General features: G+C 39.9%; 1 protein-coding gene across 1 annotated transcript in view; it reads right to left on the bottom strand.

Annotated features, from left to right (window-relative positions):
• Positions 1-14,205, bottom strand: part of fgf11a (fibroblast growth factor 11a) — a 72,282-nt gene that overhangs the window by 21,712 nt on the left and 36,365 nt on the right. Inside the window, exon 3 of the mRNA XM_008435590.2 lies at positions 9,421-9,531. Coding sequence (XP_008433812.1) covers positions 9,421-9,531 — 111 coding nt within the window. The remainder of the gene's footprint in view (positions 1-9,420; positions 9,532-14,205) is intronic.

Genomic DNA, 14,205 nt, shown 5'->3' with positions numbered 1-14,205 from the left:
ACACAGACACGCACACGCACACACACACACACACACACACACACACACACACACACACACACACACACACTCACAACGCCTTTTACTTTGTTCCAGTCCTCTCCCACTCTTACTCTTCCTACTCGGTGACCTCACAAAGTGCGCAAACACATAAAAATCCCCATGTAACAAGATACTGTTGTGCCGTCCTCTTTTATGAAATAAAATGAAGGAACAATCGCTCAGCGTGGATCCAAACTGGGTTCAGCATGTTTCCAACTAAAGAAATGCATCAAAAAGAATACAAAGGAAGAGGAAAAAAGATCCCGTCTACAACAGGCTACTAATTAGCATCTAGAGCTAACAAGCTTACGGTTGTAAAATGTAAATTACAACATTACTTATTAAGATTTTTTTTTTTTTTTTTACCAATTTATGAAGAAACCTTTTGCAAACTAAACAGCTACATAATAAGATATTTAAGGAAAGAAAAAAATTGTCTTTAAAACAGGTTTGTTGCTAGCATCTGGAGTTTTACTATTTCAAGTAAAATTTTAAAAATCATTACGTATCAAGAGTCACAATTCTTAAGTAGATTAGATTATTGAGTATCTGTTTAATCACATTTTTAAAGAAAGGAGAGCATTTTATCTGTTAAACTGGTTTATGAAATAAACACCAAAGAAAGCATTACTTCTCAATAGATTAGATGGTTGTGTTTCGTAACTCTTTCAAAACTAGAGTTATGGTCTAAACTTGCAAAGAAAACTGTTAATTGTTTAAAACATGTTTTACTGTCAGCATCTTAAGCTAACTAGCTCAGTTTTGCAAACAAAAATTAAACAGTTACTCAGCTAACTGACACTTGGATTGTGCAACTCTTTCGAAATAACAAACTTTATAATCAAATTGTAAAGAGACAAAGTCTAATTTTGGAAGACGTACTGTTGCCATCTGCAGATATCTTGAGTCGTTTAATAAAATGAAAACTGTAAGATTACAAACCAGAAGTCATTGACAACCATTTTCCTGATTCAAGCAGATTAGATGGCAACTTTTCCAAACCAAAGAAATATGTTTTATGGGATTTTGTTGCCAAGTCAAAATGACAATTTGTTGGATTTTAATACAAAAAATTAGTGTATTTATAAGACATAAATGCCATGAGTTCAGAATGAAAGACTGTATTTAAATTACACCAAATTTGCAAAAAAAACCATGCCTACGTCACGATTCACTAAAATTTTATCATCCATATAATAAACGGCCATCATAACTCAATTTTCATTACATTTTATAAGAGATATTTTCTTACCCCAAATAAAAAGAAATGTACTTATCACATGGTTCTCATAACTGCGTCTCTTTTTAAGCCTTTTCTTCTCCTCTCTTTATCTGTCCTTACATTTGAATTACCTGCTTTCCTTGATAGCTCAAAGCAGACTTCTAGTTTAATCAAAAGTCTTTGGAGGGAGGGAAAATGGAGGAGCGGGGCATGGAAATGAAAGGGAAGGTGTTGCCAAATCAATCCCACAAGTCAATTTGAATCCTGAGATCAACTGTGTAATAAAACAAGGAGAAATTGGACGAGAGAAGGTTGAGCACAGCAGGACAGACAGGACGTCTGAAGGCTGAGCTGCAGATTTAACCCACTGTAATGTGAGGAAACATCACAAACTGAGCTTTATGACGTTTCCTCGTGTGTGAAACTGTTCAGATTGAAAGCATTGTGACTAAAAAGCAGCACAGATATCAAAATGCTCTCATTCAATGTTTGTCTGGACACAATTTTTCAGGCTGTGGGAATGAGCTGAAAACACATTGATTGGGCTCGTTGAGATGCATGGTTGATTTTAGAAGTGGCCAGGCGGCTGGTGAGTCAGCACATCAGAAAAATGACCTTTAACTCGCTATCTTTAAGAGATGGCTTAAATTTCCTCTAAAGCAGCAGCAACTGTGGAGTTTATCTGAGCAGTCAGTATCTTACATGATTTATACAACTTTCATTTTAGTTAGGATGGATGGACGGGTGGACGGACGGGTGGATGGAAGGATTCTATTCTGATGTAAAGCAGCAGACAGATAATCGAGCTTCAGCTCTCCATGATTCTTTGCTAGCTTATTTTTCATGATGACCAGACCTTGAAAACATCCATCCATCCATCCATTCATCCATCCATCCATCCATTTTCTTACATCCTTGTCCCTCAGTGGGGTCGGGAGGGGTGCTGGTGCCCATCTCCAGCTAGCGTACCGGGCGAGCGGTGGGGTCGCCCTGGACAGGTCGCCAGTCTGTCGCAGGGCAACACAGAGACACACAGGACAAACAACCATGCACACACTCACACCTAGGGACAATTTGGAGAGGCCAATTAACCTGACAGTCATGTTTTTGGAATGTGGGAGGAAACCGGAGTACCCGGAGAAAACCCATGCATGCACAGGGAGAACATGCAAACTCCATGCAGAAAGACCGGGAATCGAACCCAGAACCTTCTTGCTGCAAGGCAACAGCTTTACCAACTGCACCACTGTGCAGCCCACCTAGAAAACACTCATATCAAATTCCAAACTGTTTACCTTACTTACTTGAAGTAGACCCTAAAAACTGATCCAGAAGTCCAGCCGGGTCAGGACCGAAACATCTCTGTGCCTCCATCACCAGATTCTCCATCTTTTATTATTATTATTGGTGAATCAGACAGGAAGCCCCCATGCAGGCATGAAATCAATAAATAAAACTAACTGCCTTACCAGAGGACGCTATTCCACCAGTATGTCTATTATTTTTCTAACATTAATTAATATTTATGATATTTAATTAGCATCCTGATTCCAGTAAGGGCGTGAGAAAATGAAGTTGAGTGTTTGGCGGAGAGCCCTGAGCGTTGGGGTCATTAAAAATGATGCCTGAACTAATAAGGAAGGAGAAATAAAGAGACGTCTGGACTGGAAACTGCTTTGTTTGCTCATTTCTGTCTAAAACACCAGAGTTTAAAGGTCACGTCTAGTTTCCATGGCGCTCTGTCCATCCTTCCCTCCATGAATTAGCAGCCTACTTCCTAACTCGCCGTGTTGTATTATTTTATGTATGCCGTTCCATTTTTCCTGCCCCTTGCCGTTCCCTGTTGTGTGAAACCAGCCCGTTTTATTCCCATCCATTCATCTTTGTCCCACTTTTGCCCTGCAGCCTCTCCTGCCCGTCTCTTTATTACTCCCTCGTATTTGACTGCTATCCTCGCCTCATGTTGTGATTGTTCTCTTTCTTTTTCTGCTTCATATCCCACATCATATCTTCATATCTTTGCTTTTCTTCCACAGCCAGCCAGAAATCAGAAAAAACTAATAGACATTTTTATGTGTTTAGGCCACACCTGAACTCTGGTTTACATTAGGGCTGGAAAATAAGGTAATAATATTTATTGCGATCGATGTATGATCAAAATCCATTAAAAATAATTTCAGTGAACTTAGAGGAAAGACTTTAGCCGCTCAACATCTCACAGTTAGCGAAGAAATGCTGGTGGAATCAACTGACTCGCTCGCTCTTTGGTTACCTAGCAACCCACTCATTCTTTAGTTACCTAGCAACAACCTGTTGAGTGACTGGCGCAGCAGCAGTTTAAGGTTTCGCATCATAACTGCTCAAAAACAAAATACAACGGTGTGAAGTGAAAACTTTGGATAAAACAGGAACAATCACTCCAGCAGTTTGGCAGCATTTCAGATAATCAAAACGAAAAACGAATCGATAATTATAGATATCGACTGATATGAAATGCTTGTATCGTGATACGTTTTTCAGACATATCGTCCAGCCCTAATGTCAAGTTTTGATGGATTTCATGGGTGGCTGCGATGGCCAACCACTATCAATACTGATGGTTCACTAAAGTCAGTTGTTTGTTTGTGTTTATTCCTTCAGCTAATCCTGGTAATAAATCAGCATGTGATTTTAAAAAAAGGTAGAAAACTACACTTGAAAGCTCCTCATTAAAGTTGGACGTAGAAAGAAAAGTTAGTCCACAAAGGGGACTCTCATTCTCTTCTTGTCCAGATCCAACCTCTCCGTTATCTGGACCAAAGAGAACCAGGAGGTGAGGCGGAAAAATGGAAGCTGCCAAAGCCCAGAGGGGATCTAATGAAACAAAGAAGAGAGAGACGGGAGCTGCTTTAGTTTTATCACTTCTTCTTTTTTTTATGGAAGTCCCCCTAGGGCTTCCCTAACTAGGTGATAGTTGTCACAAAGCTGAAAGTGGCTCCGTGTTAAAGCACAAAGTGAGACGGGGGACGGAAACAAAAGAACAAGAGGATCAAACAGCAGGGAAGAGAGAGAGAGAAAGAGAGGAAGGCGACCTGCTGTAGAAAAACGAGTCAGCGAGACAAGTTGGGCTGGCAGGGGGAGAGAAGGAGAAATGTAAAAAGAAAAAAATGTGAGGATGACAGAGAGGAAAAGAAGGAGGAGATGCAGCAGCTGGCATGGAGCTGATGGCTCCTCAATCACTGCGTCTCCCCCCTCTGTAGGGAGGTCAGAGGAGCTGCCACCCTCCTCCTCCTCTCCTGGCTCCTTTAGGCTGTTATGTAACAGAGCAAAAAGAAAAATGAGGCGAGGAGAGGAGAGTTCTTCCTTTTACTTAGAAAGCAGTTGACAGATTTTTTTTTATTTTTTTTTTACTTTAATTACCTTACCCTTAATTCTGGCTGAAGTGGGTCACTCTCTCAGGACACCAAGTCCCCAACCAGAAGTAGCAGCTTGTTATCATTTCAGATGAATCAAAAACACAGAGGACTGTGTTTCACAGGTCTGACGCAATAAGCAACGAATCGCTTGATCAATTAAAATGAGCTCAACAATTTTCTTTTCAATAATTATGTTTACCGTTTCAGGATATTTTTAAATTTCTTCAGGGCAAAATTAAAGTTTATTAGTCTTTGAGGGGTCAAACTTCCATTATTACACCACGATCATTGAAAGTGGCATCAAAACAATTATCGTTTATTGCGATAATTTCTGGGACATATCAGTAGAATATCAGTAAAGTCACATGTTACTGATAAAGCCATGTTTCAGAGAAGCTTCTTGGTTAACAATGATTCTTCTCCAGCCCAGGTTTCGTCTCCATGGCAACCAAATGCTGACCAATGAGCTGGCAGTCTTTTACCGCATAACTCACATTTTCACCACAGAATCTGAAGATACAATGCAGTAAAAGTCAGCTGTTATAAATAATGCTGTATATCAAACATGGCTGAAAATAAATTTGACTTTAACAAAATTTGACCCAATTTAACGCCTTGAAATTGGGCTTCTGTCTCTTTAAGAAGCTCTTTCCGTCACTCTGGTTTCAGCACGTCATCACAATAATGCTCCTGTATTAAGCCTTTAGCAACATTTTTACCAGCGTTTCACTGAGAAATAGTTAATATAATGAACTCAGTGCCGCCAGGAGTTGCTAATTGCTGGTGGCTAGTCTGAAGGAGCTGAGTGGGTGAGTAGCAGCTGCTCTGTGAGGCTGAAGCTTTGAGGAGGAGCTGCGCCTTGAAGGCGGGGCTAGGTCCACCCAGGCATTTTGGACAGCTGAATGGTTGCCATGGAGATTAAAAGATTTCTCAAACATGCATGAAAGAATGAAGGCTACAGTACGTATGATGTACGTACTGTAAGTATGATGAGAGAATAACATGACATGACGCAGCTCATATTAATTTAAATATTTTAAGGGTAATTTAATATGTATTAAAACAACATTTCATTTCCATCTGGGATCAATAAAGTATTTTTGAATTTAAAAGCTCAAAAAAGCCCATTTTACATAACATTGCTCCTTTAAAACCGGTAGATTACATCCTAAAGGTTTTGGAAACTACTCATTTTCCAGACACCAAAAAACAGTAAACCGACTGAATGTTATTTTAGGGCTGTTTTTAGAAGCAGTAGAGACACAAAGGAAGCACAAAAACATGAAATATGTGGATTTTGCATAATAGGCCCCCTTTAACACACCACACCCAGCAGGAATATCTCCTAAAATTATCTTAAGAGCCGTCATGATAATTGGGGCATCATTAAGATGGCCAGAAAGGGAAAAACGGGTAAAAAATTGGAATAAAAAGGATTCCTGATTCAACATTTAGAAAGGTAACAATGGCTCCATGTTAGCGCATTAATGAAATCAGAACCGTAAAACGAGCTGCTGGAAACCAAAGCGCCTAGCAGCAGCTGATAGTCAGGAATCTCCCCACATCTGAGACGTGACAGTGAGGAGGAGCTGCAGCTGTAACAGGAGCCTGTCGGCTGTGAAGTAACGTTTCACAGTGAAGGTCTCCACCGTCTCTTTCATGCATGTCCCACTCAGCGCTGCAGAACATGCTCACGCAGCAATTTCCCCCTCCTCCTTTAATGCCCTGTGCAGTCAGGTAGATGATTGTGCTGCTGATTGATACCGGTTTCCAATGATGTGAGCGACTAAATAATCCAACTCTGGCAGGAAGGGAACAATTTCCGAGCTGTGACTTGAGAATGTAAAAAAAAAAGAAAAGAAAAAGAAACGGAGTGTGATGGAGTTACAGCCGTTATAAAACGAGCCAGCGAATGCGGGGGTGACCTCCGCTGACTGATGTTCGACGCGCCGCCACATGAGGAGCGAAGCGGCGTTACACAACAACAATCTTTACACCTGTCTGGGAAATGAGCCCCGCTCGCCTTCGGATGTGCCCTGCGGTATTACGTGATGAATATTTCAGATTGGACATGAGACTGTTTAAAGTTCAGCCGCTGAGCGTAGGTGTGCGGTTACATAAGAGCGGGAATAATCGGAGCTTTCTGGACGCGGTCGGCGTTGCCAGGTTGGGCAGGTTTCCGCCCGATTGGGCTGATTCTGAAAACGTTTGGCTGGATGGAAAAACAACAACAAGTTGTTAAAATTTGGGCTGCTTTTCACAACATTTGGCAGGTTTTTAGAAAAACTAAATTCTTTAGAAATAGTTGTGATTGTGTGGCAGAAAACACAACAAAACTTTTAATAAAATCCTGTGTTATCCCATTGATGTTGGTTGCTGTGGAAAAACTTAATTTCTGAAATTATTGTTGTAAAAAGACCCGAGAAATTGTCTCAATGTGAAATGTTATGCTTTTAAAAAAAGATGGGAAGGTATTCTTGATTTTCTGAGTTAAAAGGTCAGTAATGATGTAGAGCTTTAAGTTTATACATACTACATGGGTTACTTTTCTTTCATGTCCTCCTGTTTCTGTTTTAGATATTCAAAATAACTAATACACATGATATTACTGCACTTATCTTATTTGTAAATTTATTTTGAAATTTCTAGATTCTATCCAAAGTGACATCATCAGTGATTAATCACTGGTTGAGTTAGTTATGATAATACAGAGCAGCATCGTGATTGAACAGTAAAAACTGGTGCAATAACTCAACTTTCATTGTGTTTAAAGAGTCAAGACCTTAACAGTCTCAATGGGATTTGGTTCCAATCAGTTTATAATAAAAAAACGACCAAAAATGTTTTTAATTTTCACAGATCTGAGTGCAGTTGATGACGTATATGGGACGCAATATCATCTATACATATTTCATACATTTCATTAGAGGTTGAGTTTTGGGTTAGTTTTTTTTTTTTTAGTTTTTGGGTTTCATTTAGTTTTGAGCTGGAAACTGTCAGTCAAACCTGGAAACCCTGGATCACCAGGGCCGGCCCAAGGCACATGACATTTAAGGGCCTGCTTGGGCTCCCCCACCACCAGGGGGCCCCAACAGCAACGAGCTAGTGTGATGCTAAATGCTACTATCCATAGAAAAACTATTTTAATATTATTTTCATAGTTGGTACATATTTAATAGGTTGATCTCTTCCTGCTGTTGGGGAAATATAAGACATTAAACTTGTTAATTTGTACTGTAAATTTAGTGTTTATCAGCCGATGTTACTTTCACATAGTTAAAATAATGTAGCACACTTAAAATTAAAATATTTGGTTTAGTTTGCTGCTTCTGTCAGGTTAAAATCTATAACAGCTATACTAGCATCAGTAAGCTAATTACAAATGATGCTAATTACAGTAGTTTTGCTAGAGTAGTTTAAGAACGATGAAGCATCTGACATGTTGATATTGGGGGGGTCCAAATGAAGATCTGCTTAGGGCCCCAAAAAGGCTCGAGCCGGCCCTGCTGATCACATTCTTATCTCTGCTGCTCTTCCTCTAAACCTGGCGAGACGTTTTCTCCTCTCACCAGGTTGACAGCTGACTGCTGTGCTTGTTCTACTCGTCAAAACCCAAACAAAGACGCTACAGGAGCCCGGCCCAGCTTCAGGACAAATGTTTGGGTTCTGAGTTTGGAAACACTTCAGCTGCTGCCACATTCTGACATCTCAATAAAAAAAACGATGAAATGTACGAGCTTCAAGCTGTAATTTCTCTTTTTCCCCACCCACCTCTCGCTCTAGACTGTAAATGTGAAATTGTGCCGACTAGATGTTTTCCACCTAAACTGTTGTTTTGACAGAAAAAACCTGCTGTGTTGCCACACCAGGGATATTGTATAATATATTATTGATCTGTGAGGGAGCGCTGAAGGGATTCCTGTGGTGTGGGATCCGGTGGATTTAGTCAGTAATCACAGAGGAGCCGACCCACAGCGGGCCGGTGACGTGTTTCTATGGAAACTGAAGGTGAAAATAACAGAAAAAACGCTTAGGTTTTATCCCAGTTCGTATCATTAATGAATGTTTTTTACATGCTGGTGATTATTTAGCATAGCAGGTGAAGTTGTGATCTTTGAGAGAAGTTAGTTACACTACAAAAACACACACAAACTAAACTACATTTAAAGCTTTCAACATCAAGCTGAAAAAAATAATTAATCTTATGAATTACACTCAACAACAAACCTCTGAAATAAATAGTAAATAATTCTTAAATATATATATTTTAAAAAGTAGTTGTTGTCTTTATCTTTTATCTCAGCTTTAGCCATTTAACATTTGCAATTATAAGTATATAATAAAAACTACATGGTAGTTCAATTTTTACTTAAAACAAGAACTTTTAAATCAATATTAAGGAATTATTGTCTTAAAATAAACCTCCATATCTTGCTGAAACATTACTTGTAAGTTTGTTTTGTTTTATTTCAAGTGTACCGAGATATTTGCTTTAGAAAGAAGAGCAAAAACACTTGGTAAGATTTTGTGTTTTGCAGTGTTTGAACTCATTTTTGGTTCAATAACACATCATATCAGTGTTATTACAGCTATTGATTTTAACCTTATAAGAGCAGCAACCAAGCAAAGATGCTCTAATTAATTTACATTTTGCAGACAAACACTGAATTTACAGTAAAAGTTATGAGGTTTAATATCTTTTGAGGCAGTGTAAAATGTGAAATCTATCATTACAAAATAAAATAAAATGTTCTGACTCACAAAAGGAGCTGCTTTCGTCCTTTGTGCCTTCCATGGTGCCATCCGGCAGCATCTGGAGGTAGAATCCGTGTCGGCAGTAGAGCCGTGTGACGATGCCCTTCAGCTGGGGCTCTGCAGAGCAAACACAGTGTTAACAGCACATGCTAGCCTCCAGGAACACACACATATTCACACACACTTGTCAGGTGGCATTTATCAGAGCAAATGGCCACCTCAGAGCCTAGACACTGACTAAACAAGAAGCAATTCTTACAATTTACCCGGTTAAACGTTTAGACGGAAAGGGATTTATGTGTGTTTAGCTTTCTTCTTTAGCTTAGCTGTTTATTTCAAGCCACACATTTGGGACGAGAAAGCACAAAATAAACGTGTTGCTAAATGGAAAACTAAAGGAAGAGACGTACTTTTAGCAAGACCTTCATTTATCATAATTAAAACTAAAACTAGCTTTGGCCTGCATGAGGTGCAGCAAGTAGTTTTCTTCAACGTTAGCTTAAAACAGCAGATAAATTATGCTAGCCAAACATGTTTTGAAAGTTGAATATTTTACCCAAAAAGCTTGATAAATGTAGTTGTATTAAAAGGTTGCAGTAAAAGGTTAATATTCAGTTTATAGTTTGTTTATTGCTTGCTAACTGAAATGCTAGCAGTTAGCACCTGGCTTGTTTGAACTAGCATGAGTTTTTCTTCAGGCTCAGAAGTGCTGAGGAGGACCAGATGGAGGATCAGACGAAACGTCAGGGTGGTGAAGTGTGTCCACAATCAACATTTAATGAATTTCATCAAATATGGAGGAGGATGGAGGAGTGTGGGGCAGCTGACAGTTTGCCCTCAGTTGACAGGAAGGATATTTTTGTGCATGAAGACTAAAGAAAGATAAATCTGCTCATTTGAACTTTTCAAGTCGTACAAGCAAACAAAGTCTCTGTGTTTTGGAATGTTTTTTTGTATTATTATTATTAAATGGGATTAAAGATGGAGATTAGCCATTCGGCTAAAATCTGATGTGTTTGCATGTAAATGTTTATTAATATGTAATGTTTTCCATCCATCCATCCATCCATTTTCTTACACCCTTGTCCCTCAGTGGGGTCAGGAGGGTTGCTGGTGCCTATCTCCAGCTGGCGTACCGGGCGAGAGGCGGGGTACACCCTGGACAGGTCGCCAGTCTGTCGCAGGGCAACACAGAGACGCACAGGACAAACAACCATATGCACACACACACACACACACACACACACACACACACACACACACACACACACACACCTAGGGGCAATTTAGAGAGGCCTATTAACATAACAGTCATGTTTTTGGACTGTGGGAGGAAACCGGAGTACCTGGAGAAAACCCACCATGCACAGGGAGAACATGCAAACTCCATGCAGAAAGACCGGGGCCGGGAATCGAACCCAGAACCTTTTTGCTGCAAGGCAACAGCTCTATCAACTGCGCCACTGTGCAGCCCTATATAATGTTATGTGTTTATAAAATACACTTGAAACGATCAGATTGGCCAAAAACATCTTGATGATCGCTAAAATCAACCGATGTTTCCAACAGGAACTGGTGAAATTCAGGTTGACTTTATTTTACATTCATAACCATCATGTTATGGATTTACTGAAGATTTCCTCTGTTTAATCCCCACTTCCATACTAAACCTGACTGCATTGATCCTTATCCAAGATGAGAGCCATCATCCATCCATCCATCCATCCATCATCCATCCATACATCCATTGCCGGCTGACTAGACACAGAAGGTCAGTGTTGTAATCTGTTACGTGTTAATCCCAAATTAAGCCGCGTGCCACACAGCGAGCCATGTGCATCTGCTGGCCACGGAGGATCTGAGCAGCAAACACGCAGCAGCGCTGACCTTTAGCGAGTCTCTGCAGCTGCAGTTCAAACAGAGGAAATACTTCCTGCACACAGCGAGCGCGACATCAGCAGCAACACAAGCAGCCTGCAGATCCAACGTCTGAAACGCATTTTACTGACAAAACTATTCATCAATAAACACAGACAGTGAGACAAGAAATAAAAAGAAATTAAAAACATTAAAGACATAAAAACATGGAAGACATCAAAACCCGCACTCTAACCCTAATTTAGCCATAAGCAACTCTAACAGGTGGGTTTTAAGTTGAGATTTAAAGGCACCCAGTGTTTCAGCTGTTTTACAGTTTTCTTGAAGTTTGTTCCAGATCTGTGGTGCATAGAAGCTGAATGCTGCTTCTCCTCGTCCGGACAAAACAGACAAATAAGACAAAACAAACATTTTTCCAAATCAGTTTCAATATAAAATGTATGAAACTTTAAAAACATCTCCAGGTTTGCGTCTGGTGAAGTTCTCATTCAGTGAAGTTACTCACACTGGGCTGAATATCTAGAAACTTCAGTCAAGTCAGAGTAGAAATACTTCATAGTAAAGTTACTCAAGTAAAAGTAAAAGGTGTAGGAACTGAATGAACACGTGAGAGGAGTGCTGGAGAGCGACGTGTTCTCTATTTGAACGGCAGTTCAGCTGAGAGCTTAATAAAGAAACGGGGATTAATTTCCCACATTAAGAATCTCAACCATTAACGTCTCTCTGAACCCTGAAGCCTCATAATGTCAAATGACAACTGGGCAGCAGATCGTCTTATTCTTACCTCTCTGTTTATTACCAACGTGTGCAGCAACAGAGACGAGCGCAAACATGATCAGACCCGAGCTGAACACGGCAGGCTCAGGGCCGCAGCAACATTTACTACAAATCAGAAAGTTTGTTCAAAGAAAAAAAAATATACCAAAAAAAATAGATCTGAAACTGACAAAATGTTATGAAGCCGAAAGAAAGTTTGAAACTGAAAAAAAAAACAAAAAAAAACCTGAAAATAAATATCTGAAACTGAATTTAAAATTTGGAACTAGAGAATTATTTTAAAACGGAAAAATGTTTTGGAAAAATATTGAAACTGAAAAAATTTTAACTAAAAAAATGGAACAAAAAAATGTAACTGAAGATAAACATTTGAAACGAAAATGTAAGATTTGAAACTAAAGAATTATTTAAAAACTGAAAAACCTTTTAAGACAAAACTGAAAATAATTGTTTGAAACTGAAAAAAATCTCTGAATCTGAAAATTATTTTTTTTTTCACATTTCACTTTCTCCATCCATTTTCTTCCACCCTTGTCCCTCAGTGGGGTCAGGAGGGGTGCTGGTGCCCATCTCCAGCTAACGTTCCGGGTGAGAGGCGGGGTCACCCTGGACAGGTCACCAGTCTGTCGCAGGGCAACACAGAGACACACACACTCACACCTAGGGGCAATTTGGAGAGGCCAATTAACCTGACAGTCAAGTTTTTTTGGACTGTGGGAGGAAACCGGAGTACCTGGAGAAAACCCACCATACACAGGGAGAACATGCAAACTCCATGCAGAAAGACCGGGGCCGGGAATCGAACCCAGAACCTTTTTGCTGCAAGGCAACGGCTCTACCAACTGCGCCACTGTGCAGTCCCCATTTCACTTTCTTTTAGATTAAATTGTATTTTAAGTTTCATATTTTCTTTTTAACTTTATGGCTCCAATTTAGCTACATGTATTTTCAGGAACATGAAATAAAACAAACTATTTTCAAAATAACTATTTAGTCTTTGATTTGTAGGCTGGATTAAAAGTCTTGATCAATATTTCTTTTACATTTTTATACATCTTAAGTAAATAATACTTATATTTAAACCAAAAAAGCAGGAAAATAGGATTTAAAATAAAATATTGAGACATTTTGTTACCACGATCCTGTCACGAGTTTCTTTAAGAAAACATTTAAAGCTCGAGTGAAATATGAATGCAGAAACTTTTGCATGAGAGCATACGGCTGGTTTATACATCTGAATTATTTTCTAATTTTCAGGCTGTTATCTAGCGATAGAACATTGTCAGGTTTTGCATTTTACATACATTTTAATAGAATTGTCATCCGTCAATCCCTCCTTGAATTAAACCCCAGTTTCTGCATAGTGTAACTTCTATCAACCTCCTCTCGGCCTCTTCCTCCTCTGTATTTTTGACCCTCCTCATCCCTAAAACTGCAGAGCTAATCTGCAGGGAAACCCCTTACTGCTGCTGTTTCTGAAGCGGCAGCACTTAGCAGCTGAATGACAGACTGTCACTCAGAGGGAGGCGGACGGGGCAGGCAGACCGAGCCGCAGATGAAGCTGAAGGTAAGCATTTAAAAAGTCTTTTAAACAGGTTTTTGGTTCACCTCAGCAGGTGTGCTAATTCTTCTCTTTCCGCCCCGGTCGGACCGCTTGAAGCCGACGGATTGGTATTCGCCCATCTGTTTATCGGGTCGTTTTCTGAAGCGCTTCCCGTTCTGTCTGTCGGCGTGGGCGTCCCCGGGGAGCCCAGATGTGCATCAGCACTGATGAATTATGGTCACAGTAGTTCATAAGGCGGGTTGGGCGGAGGTTCTTACAGAAGCTGTTCCCAACATTCACAGTTACACTCGGGTGAAACCAACATTTTTCCTCACCGGCTGCAATTCCATCAAACATAAAGTTGCACATATTGGACGAAAATAAGACAAGATACCAGGAAGAGAGTTGGGGCCCTCACTAAGTCAGGGTTATATTTGGTTACAGCTTCAGATGTCTGAAAGTTTCACGTTCATCTGCTGAAATAATTAAAGGGCATCATGAACAGCATCAAGGTTTCCCCCAGAAAACTGTCTGAGCCTGGTGACGCTAGGGAGTTCACCCAGTGCTCAACAAGGCTTTTGTGATAAAAATGT

Source organism: Poecilia reticulata, linkage group LG18 (genome assembly GCF_000633615.1).
Source record: "Poecilia reticulata strain Guanapo linkage group LG18, Guppy_female_1.0+MT, whole genome shotgun sequence".
Taxonomy (NCBI): domain Eukaryota; kingdom Metazoa; phylum Chordata; class Actinopteri; order Cyprinodontiformes; family Poeciliidae; genus Poecilia; species Poecilia reticulata.
The sequence above is the reverse complement of the archived record's forward strand: the minus strand, read 5'-3'. Positions and strand labels throughout refer to the sequence as shown.